The 20387-nt window shown below is 30.9% G+C and overlaps 1 protein-coding gene across 1 annotated transcript; it reads right to left on the bottom strand.

Moving 5' to 3' along the window:
• Positions 1-462: 462 nt before the first annotated feature.
• On the bottom strand, positions 463-20387 carry LOC108373840 (sodium-dependent acetylcholine transporter-like; the record flags this gene model as incomplete). The annotated part of the gene is made up of 3 exons (XM_017629786.1): positions 20044-20387; positions 3514-4353; positions 463-634 (listed from the first exon to the last, which is right to left on the bottom strand). Coding segments are annotated over exons 2-3 (674 nt in total), but the record flags the coding sequence as incomplete, so codon positions are not given.

The raw sequence follows: 20387 nt of genomic DNA, 5'->3' as shown, positions 1-20387 counted from the left end.
AAAAAAAAAATAGTCGCAAAAAAAAAGCACCCTAATCCTACAGCAAAATATCTGAAAGCAAAATCTCTAAACTTTGTGCAATAAATTTGCATTCTAATTTCTTCCAGATTAAAAAAAAAATCCAAGTATTCAGTTTTCTGACCCATACAATTTTAGTATAACAAAGTGCAAGTTTGAAGTTGCTAAAAAATCGCGCTCATTTTTGGAAATTTTTTTTCACTCAGGTTCTTCCATACAAAGTATTTTCGATAGCCTTCCATTAAAAAATTGCCAAAAATCAACGCGATGCTTAAGATACTTCAAACTTACACCAAAATTAAATGGGCTATAAAACTGCATACTTAGAATTTTTCGTGAGATCTGAATAGAAAGCTGCAAATTAGTATGCAAAATATTTAAAATACATTGGAATAAAAAACTTTGCATATATTGCGAAAAATTACAGCAACAATAAGTATTTACATCAAAAGAAGTTTGTTTTGTTTAAATAGTGTAAAATTACCTTTGAAAAGTGGCGCCACTCGGAATGCCGATATCAATCCGGAAGTTGAGAATTGTCCCAAAAATGTTTGTATAATAAAAATGGGAATGGCATATAAAAATATGGCGGTCAAGTACATTGGCAGGAAGAAAACTGAAAAATAAGAAGATTCCAAATAAAAAAAAACAGTCATGGTAATAAAGTTGTATACTTGTACAGCTACTTATAAAGTTTAAAATAAATAATTCAATGAATAGTTACGTTCGAATTTATTAAATCACTATTTAGCTAGTCAATATTTAAGTACACGCATACATACATATGTATGTAAATCATTTAGATTTTTGAATTCTGTCTTATTCCTTTGAAATGAAAGTTTCTTCGTTTATATTTCGTATGGGGTTATCAAGAGGCCATGTGGTAGGTTCAGTAAACTGCTATCAAGGTTTTAAGTATTGTATATTTTTTTTTTTATTTTTTTACTCTTTCTTTTAAGCCATCGTAGAAAATATGCCGGCAAAATAACGTACGGGAAATATTCAACTCAGAATTTGCGAAAGCTTTTGAGCAAGTTTTTGATCGATGGTGGGTTTATTGTATGTCTCTTTTCAAATCTTTTACGAAAGGCCCACCTAACCACTATGGGGATAGTTCAGGTCTATTTCAGGATGATTTCGAACTATGCCTAAAAGATTCGGAGCTAGCCACGAAACGCTCATAAACTAGCCCAAAGTGATACCGAACTAATCTCGAAATCATCCTGAAATAGTCGGACTCTATCCCGAAATGGCCCTTAAAAAGTCCTGAGCTAGTCCCGAATTGGGCATCTTGATTAATTTAGATAACTGCATTATAAACTGAATTAGGCCCAATTTTCACATACGATATTTAATAATGTAAATCAAATAAAAATGTACTCGTTCTTTAAACATATTTGAGGAGTTCGATAACAAAACGCAATAACTCAAGTTTTCATTTTTTTTGCATAGTATCGACATTTCTCGAGGCCAGCCCACGAATTAGACCTTACCCGTTTGCCTATTCATACAAAAACAATAGAAATGTTCAAAATATGTATGAACGGAAAGCGTTCACATTGGGAAACTAATTAAAATATTCCTTGGCAAAAGTATAAACTAGTGGTGACACAAATAGCAGGTCGCGAACATTGATAAGCGAGCTAAACTTCCGTTTCATTTATTGAGCAAATTTTTGGTTTTACCCAATAAAGCTGACCACCCAACGAAGAGATAAGGTATTTGTCGAAAAATTAATACTTTTCGTACTCAATGCGTATATTATTTAAAACGAATTTTGCACATCTGCGTCAGTTAATTTAATTAATGTCATAAATAGAGCTTATCGAAATGAGATTATAAAGTTATGTGCATACGCGCTTACATATCGACGGCTGAGTGGAAGTTGGACTTATGTATGTATTTCGGCAGCCAGTTCGAAAACGCCCTTTCACAGAAACTATCTCAACTGAAAATATACTCAAATTTTGTTGAGACAGGGCGTTTTTGAACTGAATTCTAAAATAGGGCATTTTTCAAACAAATTCTGAAATGGGTAGCTCTTTCTTTTTTTTTTTCTGAGATAAGGCGATTTCGAACGGACTGCCGAGATCGGTCGATCTTTCACTCAGCCATCGATATGTCGTCCGTTTATTGCAAGGCGCGTGTATGGGAGAGAATTTTGTATGAAAAAAAAAGAAAATTGTTCGTTCCCAAAAATGTGTCCGCTTATAGCAGATGTTCGCGTATTAGAATATCCGTCTATGAGCTTTCGCGTATTTTGAAAAGAAAAATATTGTTATTTGTAGTTTCATATAATTTTTAGTAGCATTTAGTTAAATTAATTTTTCTCTTTTTAAAACTAATTTAATTTTCATTTTTATAAACTTTTTTTTAATTCCTTTTTTAAATTTAATTTTCAGTTTTTGTTTTGTTAGAAAAAAAAATTTTCTTTCTATTTTATTTAATTTTTAGAAAACTTATTGCTAACAGACAAACAGAATATCGCTAAGACCATCTCGTTAGCAGATCTTTCAATTAACATTTCGAAAGGCATAATAGAGCTTTCAAAATAGTTGTCAGAATTGATAAATGTCTTATTACGGTGACTTGAAAGACAACTGCCAGAACTGCCCTGTTATTTGAAATTATTTTTCTTCAATTTTATCGTTTTAAAAAGAAACGTGTATATTTTTTTAATTTTATTCAATTAAGTTTTTGGAAACATTTTTAATTTATTTTTTTTTTAAATAAATTAAAAATAAATTTAAGTTTTTTTAATTTAATATTTAGATTGTATTGCTTGAAAACAAAACCATTTTTTAACTTCGTTTAGTTTTTAGAATCTAATTTTTTTCTTTTTTATTTGAATTTTTGGTTTTTTAATTTGATTTATTTTTAGTTTTTAGATTTTATTATTTCAAAAAGTAAAAAATTTTTTAGTTGTATTTAATTTTTAAGAACTTATTTTCTTAATAATTTTTATTTTTTAATTAAATCTTTTTTAATTTAATATTTTTGATCTCTTTTAATTTATAGAAACATTTTATAATTTTATATTAATATTTTTTATGCAATTTTCTTTAAATTTTCATTTTGTGTTGTTTAAAAAAAAATACTTTTGCTTTAATTTCATTTGATTTTTAGAAACATACTTTATTAACATATTTTTTTTTTTTATTTAACGTAATACAGAGGACTTTTGTCTTTCGAAATACTGTGGTGAGTGGAAAGACAGTTGCCAGAATTGCCCTTTTAAAGTATGTAATCACTAAACTAGACCTACATAAATTCGTGTAACCAGTTACAATTTGAACCAAACACACGCCGAGGTCTATTAACATTTATCATTTCGTATTTAAGGCTGTGACCAATTGTTCTTTTTTGTAAATCATGGAAACCAGATACAGGTCAAATGGAGACTTTTACACTATAAAACAAAAACACACTTATAAAACAACAACAAAAAAATGGCCTCATCTCTCCTATAGGGTTTTAACAAACACACAAACTTACCTCCGCCAAAAATCAGCGCATACACCGGCAGCTCCGAGAAGATAATCGAACCGAAAGCATGGCTCGTACAGGCAAAATAGAAATCTGCCGTCGCCGACCATTGGCCCCGTCGTCGATCGTGTTTGAAGGGCCGCTGCAGCGTCTCATAAGTGCTCGTGCCCGCTATGGGCGTTGTAACGGCTGTGATAAAGCTGTTATTGACATTGTTGTTATTGTGATTATTGCTATTACTATGATCCGTTAGCTGTGTGTGGTGCTGATGGGTGTAGTGTCGCTGCTGCTGCTGCTGCTGCTGCTGCTGCTGCTGCTGATGATGATGATGATGGTGGTTGTGGTGGTTAAGCATCGACGGTGGTGGTTGGTAGCTGTTGTGGTGCTGATGATGTTGCTGGTGGAGGTTGTAATCGTTGTTGGCCACCAATATGACGGGCGGTATGTCGTCGCTGTCGTGTTGCATGCAACTGCTCAGTTGTTGTTTTGCGCCAGTATAGATCGATTTCATTGTGGTTGATTTAATTATTGTTGTTGTTGTTGTTGTTGTTGTTGTTCTCGGGCGGGGACCAAGCGTTGATTGACGCTTATTTGTTGTTGACTTCTAAGAAGAGATTTCGTACTGATTTGACGTAATCGTAACTTGTCAATTTCTTCGGCACGTCTGGCCTTTTGGGTGGGAGCGCGGTGTGCTAAACTCATTTGTATGTAGCAGGTATTCAGTGCATTTGAACACTTGTTGAATAAAACTTTTAATGCACTTATGTGTTTCGCCAGTAATTTATTGTGTTCATATTTACATATTTGGAAGATAAATCAGTTCGATAATTGACCAGAATTTTTGTTAAGCTGAAATGTTGTTAGATAATCGAAATAAATAATTAGATAAAAATTTTAATTCAGTATAGAATGTATTGAATTTAAAAAGTTCTTGGAAGTACCTTTACATAAAAATCATTACTATATAGGGAAGGTCATGAAGTTTGTGAATTGAAGAGGCAGAGATTTGAAATAAGCTATGTATATAATTTTTTTTTACTTTTCAATGTATTCTCTTTAAAGGGCCATTTTCTCAAGCAGGCTTTAAAATGGATCCTACCTTTAAACACAAATTTTGCTCCGAAAAAATGTGTTTGAAGGGCTCTATGTAAGTCGAGTCAAAAGTGAAAACTACTCGAAAAATATATTCGATATGAATATGAATTCCTACTATCTAAAAACTGGGCTATGCAAAACATAGACTTGACTCACCTAAAAACTAAGAAACGATTAATCAGCGTGTAACCTAATTGGTTTTGTCTTTGTTTTGATTCTCAGCACTTGTATTTGTACACGTAAAATTGTAAAAGTTGAATTTGTTTTTACACCACAATGGATACAAAATTACTAATGTTGGGCAGTATCGATACCAAAAGTACTCCGAACTCGATTCTCAAAAGGATCGACAGCACCCGATTATTAAAAGTATCGATACTGAGTACTCCAAATCACTCAGTACTCAGAAAAGAACTCTAAAGTACTCAATACTCAAAAAAGGAACTCGAAAGTACTTAGACTCAAAAATAGTCTGTTCCAATAATCTATTCAAAGTGCTTGGTATCAGGTATCGAATAGACTTAAAAAGTACTGAGTTTTATTTATATTTAACGGCATACAGAAACGATTGTACTCAATTTGCAGTTCCAATAATTTTCAAGTACAATACTTGTACCCAGTACAGTTAGCCATTCATTTGACGTAATTTGGGATTCATATATTAATTTGAATGAAATACTGCCAGTTTGTGAGATTTCTACACTAAGTGTTGAAATGTTACCAACATGTGTATATTTAAAAGAAAGTACTCAGTACTCTGAAAAATACCCGATCCTTAAAAGTATCGATACCAAAGAACTCGATCCTCAAAAGTACTCGATACTTCTCAACACTAAAAGTTACTATTAAAATAAATGTATTTACGCGTATCAAATTGTGATAGTTTTTTTTTCTGTCTTTATTTGAAAGTTTGTTTTCCGATTGCTAGATGAATTGTATTTATACAAAAAATTATATTTGTGTGGAATATTTGTAGGTACTTTATTTTGAAAAATTAAATGGCAGCATGATTCTCTCAGGGCTCTATTTGCACTTAGAAACTTAATTAGAAATCAAAAACCCATGGTACAATAATTACAGGTATTGTCTTCCCAGAGAATATTGCTTTACATCGAAATTCGCTACTCATTTGCAAGATATACAATTTTCAAGTCAAGTCAAGTCCAAGTCTTGCACAACTATGCTTTAACACTTTCGGATCGAGTAGAAAGTGTTTTCATTCATTTGGCTCTACTTTCGAATATTTTTAGTTTTGATTTAGTGGCACTGATTGTGAGCGATGGAAAAAAAAAAATTAAAAAATTTAAAGCAGGAATATGTGTATACTTTGGAAACGATACTTTATACCGTAACATAGTAGATGAGCATTTGCTTAGTGAACATGGGTTCCGCGGTTCGTTTTTCTCGAGTTTTTGATTTTTTGGATTATGTCATTCTTGCAGTAATTAAGTGATATTGTGAATATTTATACTATGTATTTATGTTATTTCCTATACTTTTATTACAATTTAAGATGAAAAAGTGGTATTTGCCTTGAGTAAAGGTTTTCAACTTTTAAAGAAAGCCATCATCAACAAACTTTTTCACTTGATAAGTTATAATCTCAAAAATACTAAATTTGTATTTTTAAATATGATCATTTAAATAATTTATCAAAAATACCTAACAGTGTTGTCCTATTTTCTTTATGCCTTAAAATGTACAAACACAAGTTTTATTTTCAGTGCAGCTAACTTGACAAAAAAACTAAAAAATTTTTCAACTCAAATTTTGCAGTCCCTAAATTCTGCCGCCATAGTCACCTGCCTATGTTGTCTCTTCGGTAAATCCGCCACTGCATATGTAAATTGACGTGAATTGTCAGTGAAAATCGTACAGTAAATGGTTTACATTTTTTGAAAATGTTTTGAATTATTAAAATTTTGTTTATATTTAATAATACACTAAAACAAAATTCTTCATCATCAAAACTTTGCACTTTTTATTCATAACGCGCGAACAAAATTTTTTTTTAGTATGGAAGAAAATTCGCAACACACTTGAAAAAAAATTAAAAAAAATCTACGGTATTTTTTAGCGACCTCACGCTTGCACACTACTATACCCAGAAGGTGTGAAAATTTTACGATTATTACAAAGCTAGAAACTTTGAGTGTTATGGATCTTGTTGTAGTGTGAAGTATATTTATATTAAAAATTTAAAAAAGATAAAAAAGAAATATAAAAAAACTGTACGCTTTTCACTCACCGTATGTACATATATGGGGCATTTCTTGTGAAAATTTGTTAAATTCAAAAGGGCGGATCCAAGATAGGCAAAATTTGTTTTTAAATTCATAAAATTTGGATCCGCCATTTTGCATTTTAAAAATCCATGATCATATTCTTAATCAGCGACCCCGAAAACCCGAATAACAAATTACAAGCGAATCCAAAAATTTTTCAAATTTTTGTATGGCCTAAGTAATTTCCATTCCAGATTTAGGTTAGGATCTGCTCTAATCGCCACAATTACAAAATTTTTTTCAGATGGAAAGATTGGGTCTGCAGCATATGGCCCAGAGTTCAAACTTAGCAATTTCCCAAACTTGTGATACGGCCTAATGTAAGCAATGAAAATGTCTGTTTGTTAAATTATTAAAAAAAAAAAAATATTTCAGCAACATTAATGCATTGTTTTGGCGTCATTCCTTTTTAATATTTCGTTTCATTTTGCGTGGTGCCGAGATACATACTTATGTATGTACGTATTTTTCAAATTTGAAATATTCCAAAAATTGTTCCTTCTTTTTTGTTTTTTATTGACAAGAACCTTGACTTTGCATTTGCATATTTTAGGAAAATTGAAACGAAACCACAACAATGTGGGTTAAAATATTCGCTCTCACTTCCGCGCAACTACCCCACTTTCAAATAGCAAATTGCGCTTGCGCTAATGTTAAGACCGTGTCAGACGTGACAATATTTCTAACTTTTCCATGCAATTTGCTGGCAAATTGAAAATTATAAATTTTATTTCAACGTGTAAACAGCCAGAAAGAGTGTCTGTCACTTTTCGCGCAAATCAGTTTCAGAAATTAACGTTGCAAGATGTGAATGCAGCTGAAAGAGCGCAAATCGATTTCAGAAATATGTTTCAACTTATTCACGATAAGTGGTGAATGAAAAACAAATGAAAAACAGTTGACAAGATAGTTCGAAAGACTATTGTTATTCTGGCACAAAAGTCTTCCAAAAGAGCTCTGTCATTCACCACGTGGTGAAAAGCTATTTCGGGAGAAAGTACTTGTATGTATGTATATCGTTTAGTTCGCGTTGCTCCAATAGTCGTAATGACCGTTAGAGCAAAGCAAAGGCCTGCTATTCGAGAGATCCGAGTTTGAATCCTCGGACGGCGATTTTTTGTTCTTTTTTAGTTTACAATTTTTGATTTTTTAATTTGATTTTTTTATTTTAAGCTTTTTTGTTAAAAAAAAATGTATATATATTTAATTTTATCCTAGAAACTTATGTTAGGTAATTTTCTTTTTCCTTTCATCATTTTATTTATTTTTTTCTTTATGTAAATTTCTTTTAATTTTTAGCATTTATTGTTTTAAAAATAAGAATATTGTTTTGAATTTCATTTAACTTTTAGGAACTTATTTTACATTTCAGGTTCTATATTTTTTTGGTTTATTTTCTTTTAATTTCTAAATTTTATTGTTTTAAAAAGCACCTTTTTTTGATTTCATTTTATTTTTAGAAACTTATTTCATTTATTTTTTCTTTTTTGTAATTTAACTTTCCTTTTATTTTTTAGTTTTATTTTTTCAAAAAAAGAAAGATATTTTTTATTTAATTTAATTTTTTAAGGATGTTGTTAATATTTTTGCCTTTTCTATTTACTTAAATTTCTTTTGGTTTTTATATTTTCTTTTGAAAAAATTAAAAATCATTATTTTATTTTATTTAAGTTTTGAAGTAAGCGTGTGCAATTTTCTTCTTTTTAGATTTTGTTGTATTTTTTTTCCTAATTTAATTTTTATTATCCAGAAAAGTTGCCCGAATTCATTCGCTGCGTGAACAGCCATGCAACTACTTGTTGAAATTTCTCAATTTGACAGCCTTTTCGAAATATGTATATTGCATTGCCACTCTGACACGCTCTTTATGCTTTCCATTTTCGCGCGTGCACTTTAATATTTACAAATTCAACACTTTTTCTGCACTCAGCTAAATACACATATTTGAAAAAAAGAAAACTCACATTTGGCATTTGCTAAAATCAGCGTAATTAAAAACGCATTTAATGCAAACGCGTCAAAGTAGAAACAATGTCCAGCACACCAAATAAATTTCGAAATTGAAAATAAAATTTAAAAATTTCACTAAAACCAATATGAAATGTGTTTTTGGCTATGCAGGCCAAATGGACGCAATTCCTTGTAAACGCGTGCGAAATTTATTTGAAATCGCGTAATCACATATAGAATTTCGATCGATTGAATGCATATACTACTATTCGTACGAGTATTTTGCCGCCTATTCCTTGCGCTGCAACTGTTCGACTACTTATTTATTTACTTGTGCGCTCAACGCTACTTTCTGACACAAACTGAAATATTGAAGTTTCTTTTTTCAACAAAATAAGCAAATAATTTTGTATTTTATTCTGAACGTGATGGTGATAGACAGACATTGTTAAAAATTCCAATGCGCCAGCATTTGTGGCAGTGACTGACTGTCAAGCGGGGGAGTGGTGGTGGAGGGACGAGGCAAGGCGGCAACAGCTGTCCGCACTGGCTGTTGGCTATTTAGCAGCGTCTGCCAGTGATTACCCGCAAATGAGTATGTATATATATTAGGGTAGTCCAAAAAAAATAAAGTGGGAATTTTAGGGGTCGCAACCCCTAGCATTATTCTATACTGAAAAAAAATATACCCTTGTTTTTAAAAAAGAATGAAATGGATATTATTATTGGAAGTGTCCTGAAGAGAAACATAGTTTTTTGATTGTCAAGAATTCTATACCATTTCCACGAAAAATGGTGTACATAGCAATCTTTGAGCGACCTCTTAGTATTCTTTCATTTCAAAATAAAAAAAGCCAGGGGTACATTTTTTTCCGTATAAAATATTCCTAGTTGGTGAGTCCATTAAAATTTCGACTTTAGTTTTTCACATGCATTTTTGAACCACCCCAATATATGTATATACGTAATTATGCACATACACTCATACATTCATACATAGATAACAATGCCGCTGTAGCCGTCATTTTTTAAAAAAATGTCTTTGTTCACTGACCAGCCGACGTTATTGAATCTTTCTTTCGATCTGTCTATTGTTATCGCCCGATTTGTATTTATTTTTGCTTTGTTGTGTCTATTCAATTTCTGCTTTTACCAGCATAGAATTTTGGAATATTTATATAGACGTTGTACAATGACTTATACGTTTTTTTTGTAATATTTTATATTTCTTGGTAATTTTAGTAATAGATTTAGTTTGCCATTTATTTAATTTGGAAGTTTAAATTTTGTATATTTTAGTCTTAACTTTTCTAACTCTACGAATTGTTCAATTTCCTATTTGAATGCAAAAAAAAAATTAAAATAAGTATTTATTTGTTTATGTATACATTTCATCGGGTTCCCCAACAATATTTTAACGTTCAATTAGCAACACACTGAGAAAAAAAAATTTTGAATAAAAAAAAACGTGCTAAATAAAAAAGAAAATACGCATTCAAAAGAGCGAGCAACAACCTAACTCGCCCAAATATTTTAGTATAAATATTTGGTATTTAGTATGGAAATATTCAATTCAAATACGATCACATTAAAATGAAGCGTTTTGTACTTTACGGATGCTTTTTCATAATTACGATAAACAAAAGAAAATTATTTCCATTCAGCCTGGAGCAATGGGATTTGAACCCTGACCCTCTGGAATTATAACAAATTGTGGCAAGTATCTTTGCGCACTCAGCTGCAGCCAAACATGTAAATATGCTTTCAAATGCTGAATTTGAAATAGCTCGCGTGCGTGGCATGAAATTATTATTTTTAAACATGAACATTTTAAAACGATAATCAAATAATTTCCAATTTTTTTTTAATTTTTATTTTTTTACTATGCGCTATTTCTCTCAGTGAATTCATAACCTTTTTCTTAATATTACAACGCGTTTTTTCTCTCAGTGTAAGTGTACTACAAGCTTAGTAAAAAACAAAAATTTTTGATTATTTTCTAATATAAGGTCAAACCTTCTAAAGTCACTTAAGCTACCTTAATTGAATCGTAGAAATATATATATTTAGTTAAATTTTTACAGACTCAGGACAGGTGTTTATCCGATATATTGTTAATTTTTAATAGCAATTTTACCGCATCAGCGAACATAAAACATTTCTCATGATGTAAATAGCGAGGTAAGTTTTTAATAAAATTTAGAAACAGAAATTCTGTTGAGTCAATCTGCACAAAGAGCTTCCTACCGGTTAGACAACTTAAGAAAAAATTTAGTAAAGAACCTCTTATGCCATACATATTTAATTTATGCAAAAGAAACTGCATTTTATTATATTAAACATTTGTCTTTTCGTTTAAAAAATATTACAATTAAAAACAATACCGTCAAGTAAAATTGCTATTGAAAGCATATTAACTGAAGTTGTTTGATGTATATTGTACACCAATATGAGTTACATTTTATTTAGCTGCTACTTATGTATGCACATTAGGGTGCCTCACCAAAAAATTGGGTTTTTAAACAGAATTATATAAATTAATTATTTATATTTTTTTTCGCCAAAAAAAAATATCTGAAAAATAATAAGATTTACGTGAGCTGGACCGACTAAAAAAAAATAAAATTACTGTGGGTGTTCACACCTGTCCTTTTATCAGGTTATGTAATATTTTTTTTTATTGAGTTAACAAAAATAAAATACACTACAAAAAAAAATCAACCAAATAACCTGATAATTAATTAGGCAAGCATGAACACCAGAGCTCTTGTTAGTCGACTAATTGTTGCTTAAAAAAAATAACCGATTTCACTTAATCGACTAATCGTTTCTTTTCGACTTCTTCAACTAACCGCTCACAAACCACTAGTCGACTGACCGATCATTTTCGATTTTTCGACTTGTTGCTTTCCTTCAGTAAAAACCTTTTTTAAACCTTTTTTATACGGACCTTTTAGGTTTAGACTCTTTTTTCACATCAGATGATTTAAAAAAATATTTATATATATTTTTATTTAAAAACTACTATTATTTATAAAAAACTGAATTTCTGGAGGTATTTTCGAATGGGTCCAGCTCACGTAATCCTTAATATGTTTCCCAAATATTTTGGCGGAGGTCTTAAAGTATGTATAAATATCATGTTTTATATTTTCGGTGGAAAAAATTGCCAATATTTTATTTTTTTGTATGGATAGTGATGCACCCTAATTTACGTATATACAAACACACCTCAAATATACACAAATATGTACTTAATATTTAGAAGTTCTATTCTTAAGCGCACCTCTAATTACATACATACTTATGTACATATATGTATATACCTCATCTTCATAATTAAAATCACTTTCTTGTTAGCGGCAAAGTAAATAAGCGAAATTAGCGAAAATAGGCGAATTAAATTACCGTAAATGCGGATTTTAGCTGCCAGATATAAAATTAATCACGTATAGGTTTACAATTCTGAGCACCACCGCAGATTTGGCCAATTATACTAGTAATCAAAGTTAAAAAAAAAAAATAAAAAATATTTCTTAGTTATTTTTGGCAGTATACATAACATGATGCGACTGTGCTTAGCACGTTCAATATGAAGCAGAATGGCTGCTTAACTTTCATGATGTATTGCACATTTCCCGTGGCCCAAGCTAAAGTTGCCTTAGGCGACAGTTATACCTTCATCAAGAAGTCAGTTATGTATATATATCGCTATGAATGCACAATGCACAAGGTCAACTTAGCCTAATGAGGCAAGACATCGCTTTATTATTGAAAAGCTGCTGCTTGAAAGAGAATGGAAGATTTACAACTGCTGACGAGATAGATTTTAGATGATACAATGTAAATAGATACTTACATACATATGTATTTTTGAAAATTAAAAAAAAAAAAAACAGCTCAACAAGTTTTAAGTCTCTCTAAGCAAAAAATTTTTAATTACCTGAAAAAAGGCGAAAAAAAAGATTTCATATTTGGGATCAAACGACAAACCCATAAAATGCTTTCCCTAATTATCAATGAAAGTGTTAAAGTTGCTATATTTATGTACGAAATGATCATTGCAAGGATGCTTATAAGCCGGCAGGGCGTATGAGCAGCATCCATCTGCGAGGAAAAAATGTTAACACGGCATACGGGGCGTATGAGCATTTTTTTTTTTGTTTGAATCATTAACAAATTTGAAATAAGTTGAAAGTAAAAACTATATTTGTAAAACGAGCTTTCTAAATATGAACCAAATCGGACTATAAACACGGGTCTGAACCACCTATCGGCAAAATATTTTTGGAAGTTATTCCTTTTAATGTAAATAGTATAGTGCTTTTCATAACTATACGACACTCACATATTGACAAGTGTTGACTATTTATTTTGTCGTTTTCTTAATTTTAATAATTTCTTTTTTGTAAAAAAATGTAGCTCATTATTAAAATAGACCCTATAAATCCTAGTCTCAGTTCTGGTTCAATATTTAAAAAAATAAATAAAAATTTCGAGCTTTTTAACACATATAAAGGCCAACCTCTTTAATTTAACATCTCTGTTTATAACTACGACAGAATGGTGTAGATCTCATGAACTTATATACACATATACATATGTACACAGTTAGATAGATATGCATTTTCGAACAGGTGGCAAAAGTAATAAAAAAAATTTTTCTAACTAAAGCTTTCTTATAACTCTTTTAATGGAAATCTATGTATATTTTAATATTTTACACAACTTTTAACTTAATTTAACTCAATTCGCCTTTCTAAACATGTGGCAACCCTCTACAAAGGCTTCTTTCGAACTGAAATCTTTTGAATGTCTGTCGTCTGACATTGTGGCACATATTTCAATTAACTGATAATTTAAGGTGAACAAATTGTTTTAATAACGTGGCAACCCCTATAATATTTTTAAGTAACAAAGCCTTGCCAAACCCACTTCCATTAATATTTATCTGTATATAATTCATTTAACTTATAAAATAATTTGAATTTAACTTTTTTAAGCTGTGGCCACAACTCTTCTAATAACTCGAAAATATTCTAAATGCATAAATTAAATATTTCTTACCGCTCTTTCATTTGATACACGTTTTTTTGATATTTCACATAGCTTCTGCATAATTTAATTTAATTTGACTTTTCAAACAGGCGGCAACTCTATTCGAAATGTTTTCAAAGTAAAACCTTTTTAAGCATCTTTCGTTATATACCAATATTTTACCATTTCATATAACTTTTGCATAATTTAATTTAATTTGACTTTTCAAACAGGTGGCAACCCTCAAACTAAAACCTTCTTAAACCTCTGTCATCTGAAACCCGTCATTGCGTAATTGCTGCAATTAAAGTTGACTTTGATTTTTTTTAAACATGTGGCAACCTTCCTAAATAAAGCTTTTCAAACTCCTTCGACTGATACCCGTATTTAAATTGTTCATTAAACCTATTAAATAATTTGAACTTAACTTTTTTAACCATTGGCTACTTTCTACAAATACCACAAAAATGTTCTAAATTAAATTTCTCGTTGGTTAGATCTTAGCTGTTTGTAGTATCAATAAATATAAGTAGTTATGAAATGTGCTTAATATTTGGAGACAGTTTTTTTATTATTCTGAAGTGCGAAGCCTTAGTGCAAGTTAAGTGAAAAACTACTTTTTTCACGCAGTTTTCATATTAAATTCAAATAAAAAATCATTTTTTCACTTAAATTGCTTTCGTGAAACTTTCTACCATATCGATATACAAGAGAAATATAGCCAAAATCAAAACGAAATATCAACCATGTATCGTGGAGACTATCCGTTAGGCAAAAACAAGTAAAATCAAAAATAATCTCAGAAATATACCTACAATTTTCGGTGAATGAAAAATAAAAAAAAAATAGACGAAAAAATTAAAGTTCATAAATAGAGAGAAGGCCAGAGACCGCACATAAGAGAGACATTAAGAGCATGCGCTTTATATCGCTGCAGCAAACTGAGCGTTAAACACAGTGTATAAACAATAAGCAAACATGCTGTGCAGAACAGCTGATTTTTGTTTTGATGCCAATGTGACCAGAAGCAGTGGCTGGGCTTTTATGNCATTTTGCGCTTAAACGAATTTACTTTGTTTAGTATTTTGTTGTTTGGTTTTTATTTCTTGCCATATATGTACCTACTCATTCAATCGGCTGAACAGTGCAAAAGTCATTTGTGTCGATGTGGTCAGTGTCTCTCTACTCCCGCTTGTTAGCTATTTGTCAGTTATTAATGGAACTGAGTCATTTTGTAGATTATAGCTGTAATTATATTAACGCCGTTCGTGAGCTAGTCAAATAAATGCAAAGAAGAAAGCGTGTTAGCATTGCTATTGTTGTTGTTTTTGTTAATGTGCGCATATCATCAATGTGCTTACTTTTGCTACTAAGTCGATTATGGTTTTTTATTGCTAAGTGCATTCAATAAAATTTTTATTGTTGTATATGTATTTGTTTTGTAAGGGTTTTGTTTGCGATAACATTTGAAATGCGCATTCTTCATTTGCATTGACTAGTGCAGAAATAGAAAACAAATGTGCTAATTTAATTTAATTATATGTACAAATGTGCAAAATAATTTGTAAATTAAACCAAGCTGGTTTTGCAGTTTGAATATTTTTCTACGACTTTGTCGTTAACTTTCACGTAGTAGGTAATTATTTTTTACGAAAGTGAGCAACCATTTTCGATGTAATTATGCATTCTCTTTACCTTTGAATTTAGTCAATGGCCCGTAGTCATAGAGAAGTTAGAAAAAGGTTTTAATGAATAAAATTGTGTTTTATTGTAATCACCATTTTAACTCTTTCATAGTCAACTTAAAACGAATTTTATGGCAAAAACAGAATTTTAACTTTAAAATGAGGAGAACGCGGTTTAAAATGGTGAAATAAGGTTCTAAGTTTGGTTTTGTTGTTGAAGTAGTAAACGTAATAGCACACAAGTTTGGTACCCACACCGAGCGATTCCAAACAATTTTATTTTTATTTTATATTTTTCTTTTAACATAAAAATTATTTTATTTTATTTAATTTTGTTTTATTATCTTTTTTTTGTATATCTTATTTCATATAATTATTTCGTTGTTAATCAAATTTTTTGGTATTTAATTTTAATTCAGAAGGCCACAACAACTATAATTAAATAACAAAAACTTAAATAATATTTAAAGTAAAAAAAAAAATGATTTTAATGTGCGGATCTGACTTCGAGATGCCTAGACGATTGCTTCAGCGAGACGAATAAAAAAAAAACATCGAAATCAGTCATTCCGTTCTCGAAATATCATCAAAAAGCCGTTCCATATAAAAATTATGCAAAATGAAATGTACTTTTTTCCATTTTTTTTTTTTGTAATAGTTAATCTGATATTCAACAAGTCAAGAACCATAAAAGTTGGTCCTGCCGAGTTGAGTTACAAATTGTGGGTCTAATCCGACATTGTTTTATATATAAAGATTTTTCTTTTCACGTATTTTGTTAAAATTCTTTTCCTACCGGGCTTACTTTTTAGAATTTTTTTTTAATTTAGTTTTTATATATATATATTTTTTTCTATGTAAGCAAATTGTGTCCACTCACACTTTGTATTAACTATTAGATATTGTCTTGAATTTAATCTCATTTCTTTCTAATTCTAACTAAATCTGTTTTTCCTTATCTGTTCTTACGTCTTATTCCTTAACTTGCGCCTATAGCAATCAAATTAAGTCTGCTACACTATTTTTAATTTTTTTTATGACTGTTTTTTATTTACTTTCTCCTGCTAAGTGCGACTAACATAATGTAGTTGCGAGTATGTTTGTACTCCTACGAGCATCTATATATATATGCATACATATATGTACATATGTACACACCTATGTACATTCCCTGCAGAAAAAAATTATCAATTGATAAAAAATAACCCGCTTTTTTGCGGGATTTCAATAAAATATATAACTTGTATTTAGCTACAAAAAGCTAACTTGAAACTAGTTGACAAGTAATGCAGGAGTAATGAAGGAGATTGTTTTCTTTAAACGCGTTTCTATTTAAATATCCTGAAATTCGCAAATACTTTTTCGAATTGAGTACAAATAAAAGGAAGATCGAAATTTCATATCATTTTGAAGTTATGTCTGACGGAGTTCGAATATGGACCTACCTACAGCAGAATATGGAAACAAATATGAAATGTAAAAGAAATAAATAAAGTAAATAAAAAAGAAAATAAAATAAAAAATATATTTTTTTCCTATTGATATTTTATGTCCAAAAAGAAATTAGTTACAAGTTAGTTACATCANAAGCTAACTTGAAACTAGTTGACAAGTAATGCAGGAGTAATGAAGGAGATTGTTTTCTTTAAACGCGTTTCTATTTAAATATCCTGAAATTCGCAAATACTTTTTCGAATTGAGTACAAATAAAAGGAAGATCGAAATTTCATATCATTTTGAAGTTATGTCTGACGGAGTTCGAATATGGACCTACCTACAGCAGAATATGGAAACAAATATGAAATGTAAAAGAAATAAATAAAGTAAATAAAAAAGAAAATAAAATAAAAAATATATTTTTTTCCTATTGATATTTTATGTCCAAAAAGAAATTAGTTACAAGTTAGTTACATCAAATGCAAAGGTAACCACCCTTGACTATTTCGCGGCCATCGCCATAGAAATATAGTTAACTTTCGGCAAAGGAAATATATAGATAATAAGTGACTTTTAGCTCCTTCCTAATCAACTTAAAGTTAGCTTATAAATAGATACATTTCCTGCAGGGTTATAAGTGGACATATACGTGTTTTCAACTGATACATTTCCTTCCTACTTGTTTACGCGCAGCAGCAGAAGTGCGCAGACACTGGTTTACATACTAGTATTTTGAAGCAACAAGAGCAACAAAATATATTTTTGTTTGTGAAAATGATAAGCGGCCGCAACTAAAATAGATACAAAATGATCACCAGTGAACCAAACGACTGCGAATTTCTGCATTAATTTTTTTTAACGTTGCATATAATTTTCTTGTGTAAAATTGGCCTTAAGTTTTGGTCATATAAAAACTGGACATCATTTTTGGGTGATTTCAAAACTGGGCTCACATTTTTGAACATTTTAAACCAGGGAGTAAGTTTTTGGTCAAACAAAACCAAACCAAAAGTGAGTTTTTTGAAAATTTGAAAAATTGGGCTTAGATTTTTGGACATTTAAAAAAACTCAACGTATTTTTCCTCACTTAAAACTGATTCATTTTCTGTTGTCATTCCAAACTTGAGCGTAATTTTTTTGACATAAAATTTGGACATGCATTTAACTGGTGTCATCTCGACTGTGACGCCAGCACAACAGCTGATTCTGTCACTGAGAGCCGATCGGCGCCACATTCTGTATTTTCTCCACCGTATTGAAATATGCATCACAATATGGTTGTCACCGGCAGGAGACTTAAGAAGGTTTTAATTTGAAAATAGTTTCAAGATCGTTGCCACTTGTTTGAAAAACAATTTAGTTATACACAATTTATATTAAATATGTATTAAAACATTGGTGTCAAACGAAAGAGTAATAAGGAATATTTTGTTTGAACATTTAGAGTATTGTGCGGTTTGAAAGGATTGCCACCTGTTTAAAAATTAAGTTGAGTTCAAATTATTTAATATTTTAAATTAATTATGTATTAGAATCAAAATGTTTTTGAAAAGCATTTATTTCTATACATATTGGAAGGTTGCCACCTGTTTAAAGAGTTAAATTTAACTTGGATTAAAAAGGTGAGTTAACTGAAATATATATGTACATATGCCGGAGCAAAGAGCGTTAAGAATTTTTCGGTTTGAAAATATTATGAAGGAAAATTTTGAAAATCTTCTATATTATAAACTCAGCGAGGTAGCAAAGCAGGTGGGGGGATAACTAGTATATAGTTGGGCATATATGTATGTCTATGTATCTGAGGCATTGCTCTATTTCCACAATCATTTAAAATCCCAATTATAAATTTTTTCACATTCATATTTTTTTAAAACATAAAAAGATAAATAGATACATATGTCTTGCTTCGCCTTCAGTGTTCCTTCCTCTACAATTTGTCTCACTGGGTAATGCTAGACAAAGTGTGGGTGGAGTACCGCATTCACCAGCGTAAATACATAAAATTTTATCTACGAGTATGTAAATATGTGGAAACATACACACACATTAATATGTATATGAATAGGTATGCGCATACATACACTTTAAGTACATACCACACACTTAAATGTTTAATATACTTATGTAGATATGTATGTATATGTAAATGTTTGTATGCATTTTATGCAGGCAAAGTTTGTGCGTGCAACAGTCGCCACACCATCAGCCAGACAGACACGAAGTCAACCAATGCCGGCGCCATTCATTTACGTACTTGTTTACATACATGTACATATGTATGTAGAATGTATGTATTTGCATGCATGCATATCGACTGCATTCTCTGTCTTATTTATTGTTGTCCAATGCAAAGTCGTTGTTGTTCTTGTTTTGTTATTTTACTGGCTGACACAGCTATTTTTAGTGCAACTCCATTACGGCGATGAAAACTCGCAACCACTTTGCCGCAAAAGCGAACGTTTATTGAATTTTCTTCACACCTTTTTCATGCATTTAAAATCATAACTTTTAATTTATCAGCTTGCTATAATTTTAACACAAAACTGTTAAGAGAGTTTGAATGCATTTAAGTAAAAAACAATATACATATATAGATATATTTTATTAGCAATTTTTTTTTTTAGTGAATTTATTTTTTTCACACTTTGCACTCTGCTGGCAGCAAATTTTGTTAGCAACACGCTTGCCCACCGTTTCACAACTGCCCGCCGACTGCTGCCAACATTTTGCACTCGCGCTATCCGACTAGAAGTTTTCATTGTTCAACAACGCTTCCAAACGCTGCGCTTTGGCTGCTATTTGGCTTGTTGTTGTTTTTGCTTTTGTTATTGCCGTTAGTGTTGATATCAGCCATAAATTTTGGCCACAATGCTCGGTTGTGGTTTTAGTAATTAAATAACAAACTTGGTAATTGCACAACACTTTTTTTTTTTTTTGAGGCTGCATAGAAAACGAAACCAGGCGCAAAAATCACTACACACAAAGAGTCTATCCAATTAAACCACAAATAAGCCGCTAGTTAGCTGGAAAATCACTTACGTTAATACCTATTTGAGCTTTCCGAATATGGCGAGAAAGCAACAACACCATTCAACATACAACACTCGTCTGCCTGGCCTGGCTGGGCTTCATTTGGCTAGACAGCGCTTGCAATCACTAACTTTGTCACTGACTGGTCTTCTATTTTTTTATTTTATTTTATTTTATTTTTTTCTTCTCCCAAATCGATTTCAATCAATGCACCGCTCCGATACTAGCGATGCATACGACTGACTACCCAAAAGTAGACAGACACACGGCACAAAGCACTGAGCCGGCAACGCGAAGCTGCTAAGTAACGATGCGCCGCCACACGGTGTGCCACAATGCCGCGATGCCGAGACGAATTCAA

Source organism: Rhagoletis zephyria, unplaced genomic scaffold (assembly GCF_001687245.7).
Source record: "Rhagoletis zephyria isolate East Lansing unplaced genomic scaffold, Rhagoletis_zephyria_1.1 Rzeph_scaffold_07077, whole genome shotgun sequence".
Lineage (NCBI taxonomy): Eukaryota > Metazoa > Arthropoda > Insecta > Diptera > Tephritidae > Rhagoletis > Rhagoletis zephyria.
This window is presented reverse-complemented; position numbering and strand designations above follow the sequence as displayed.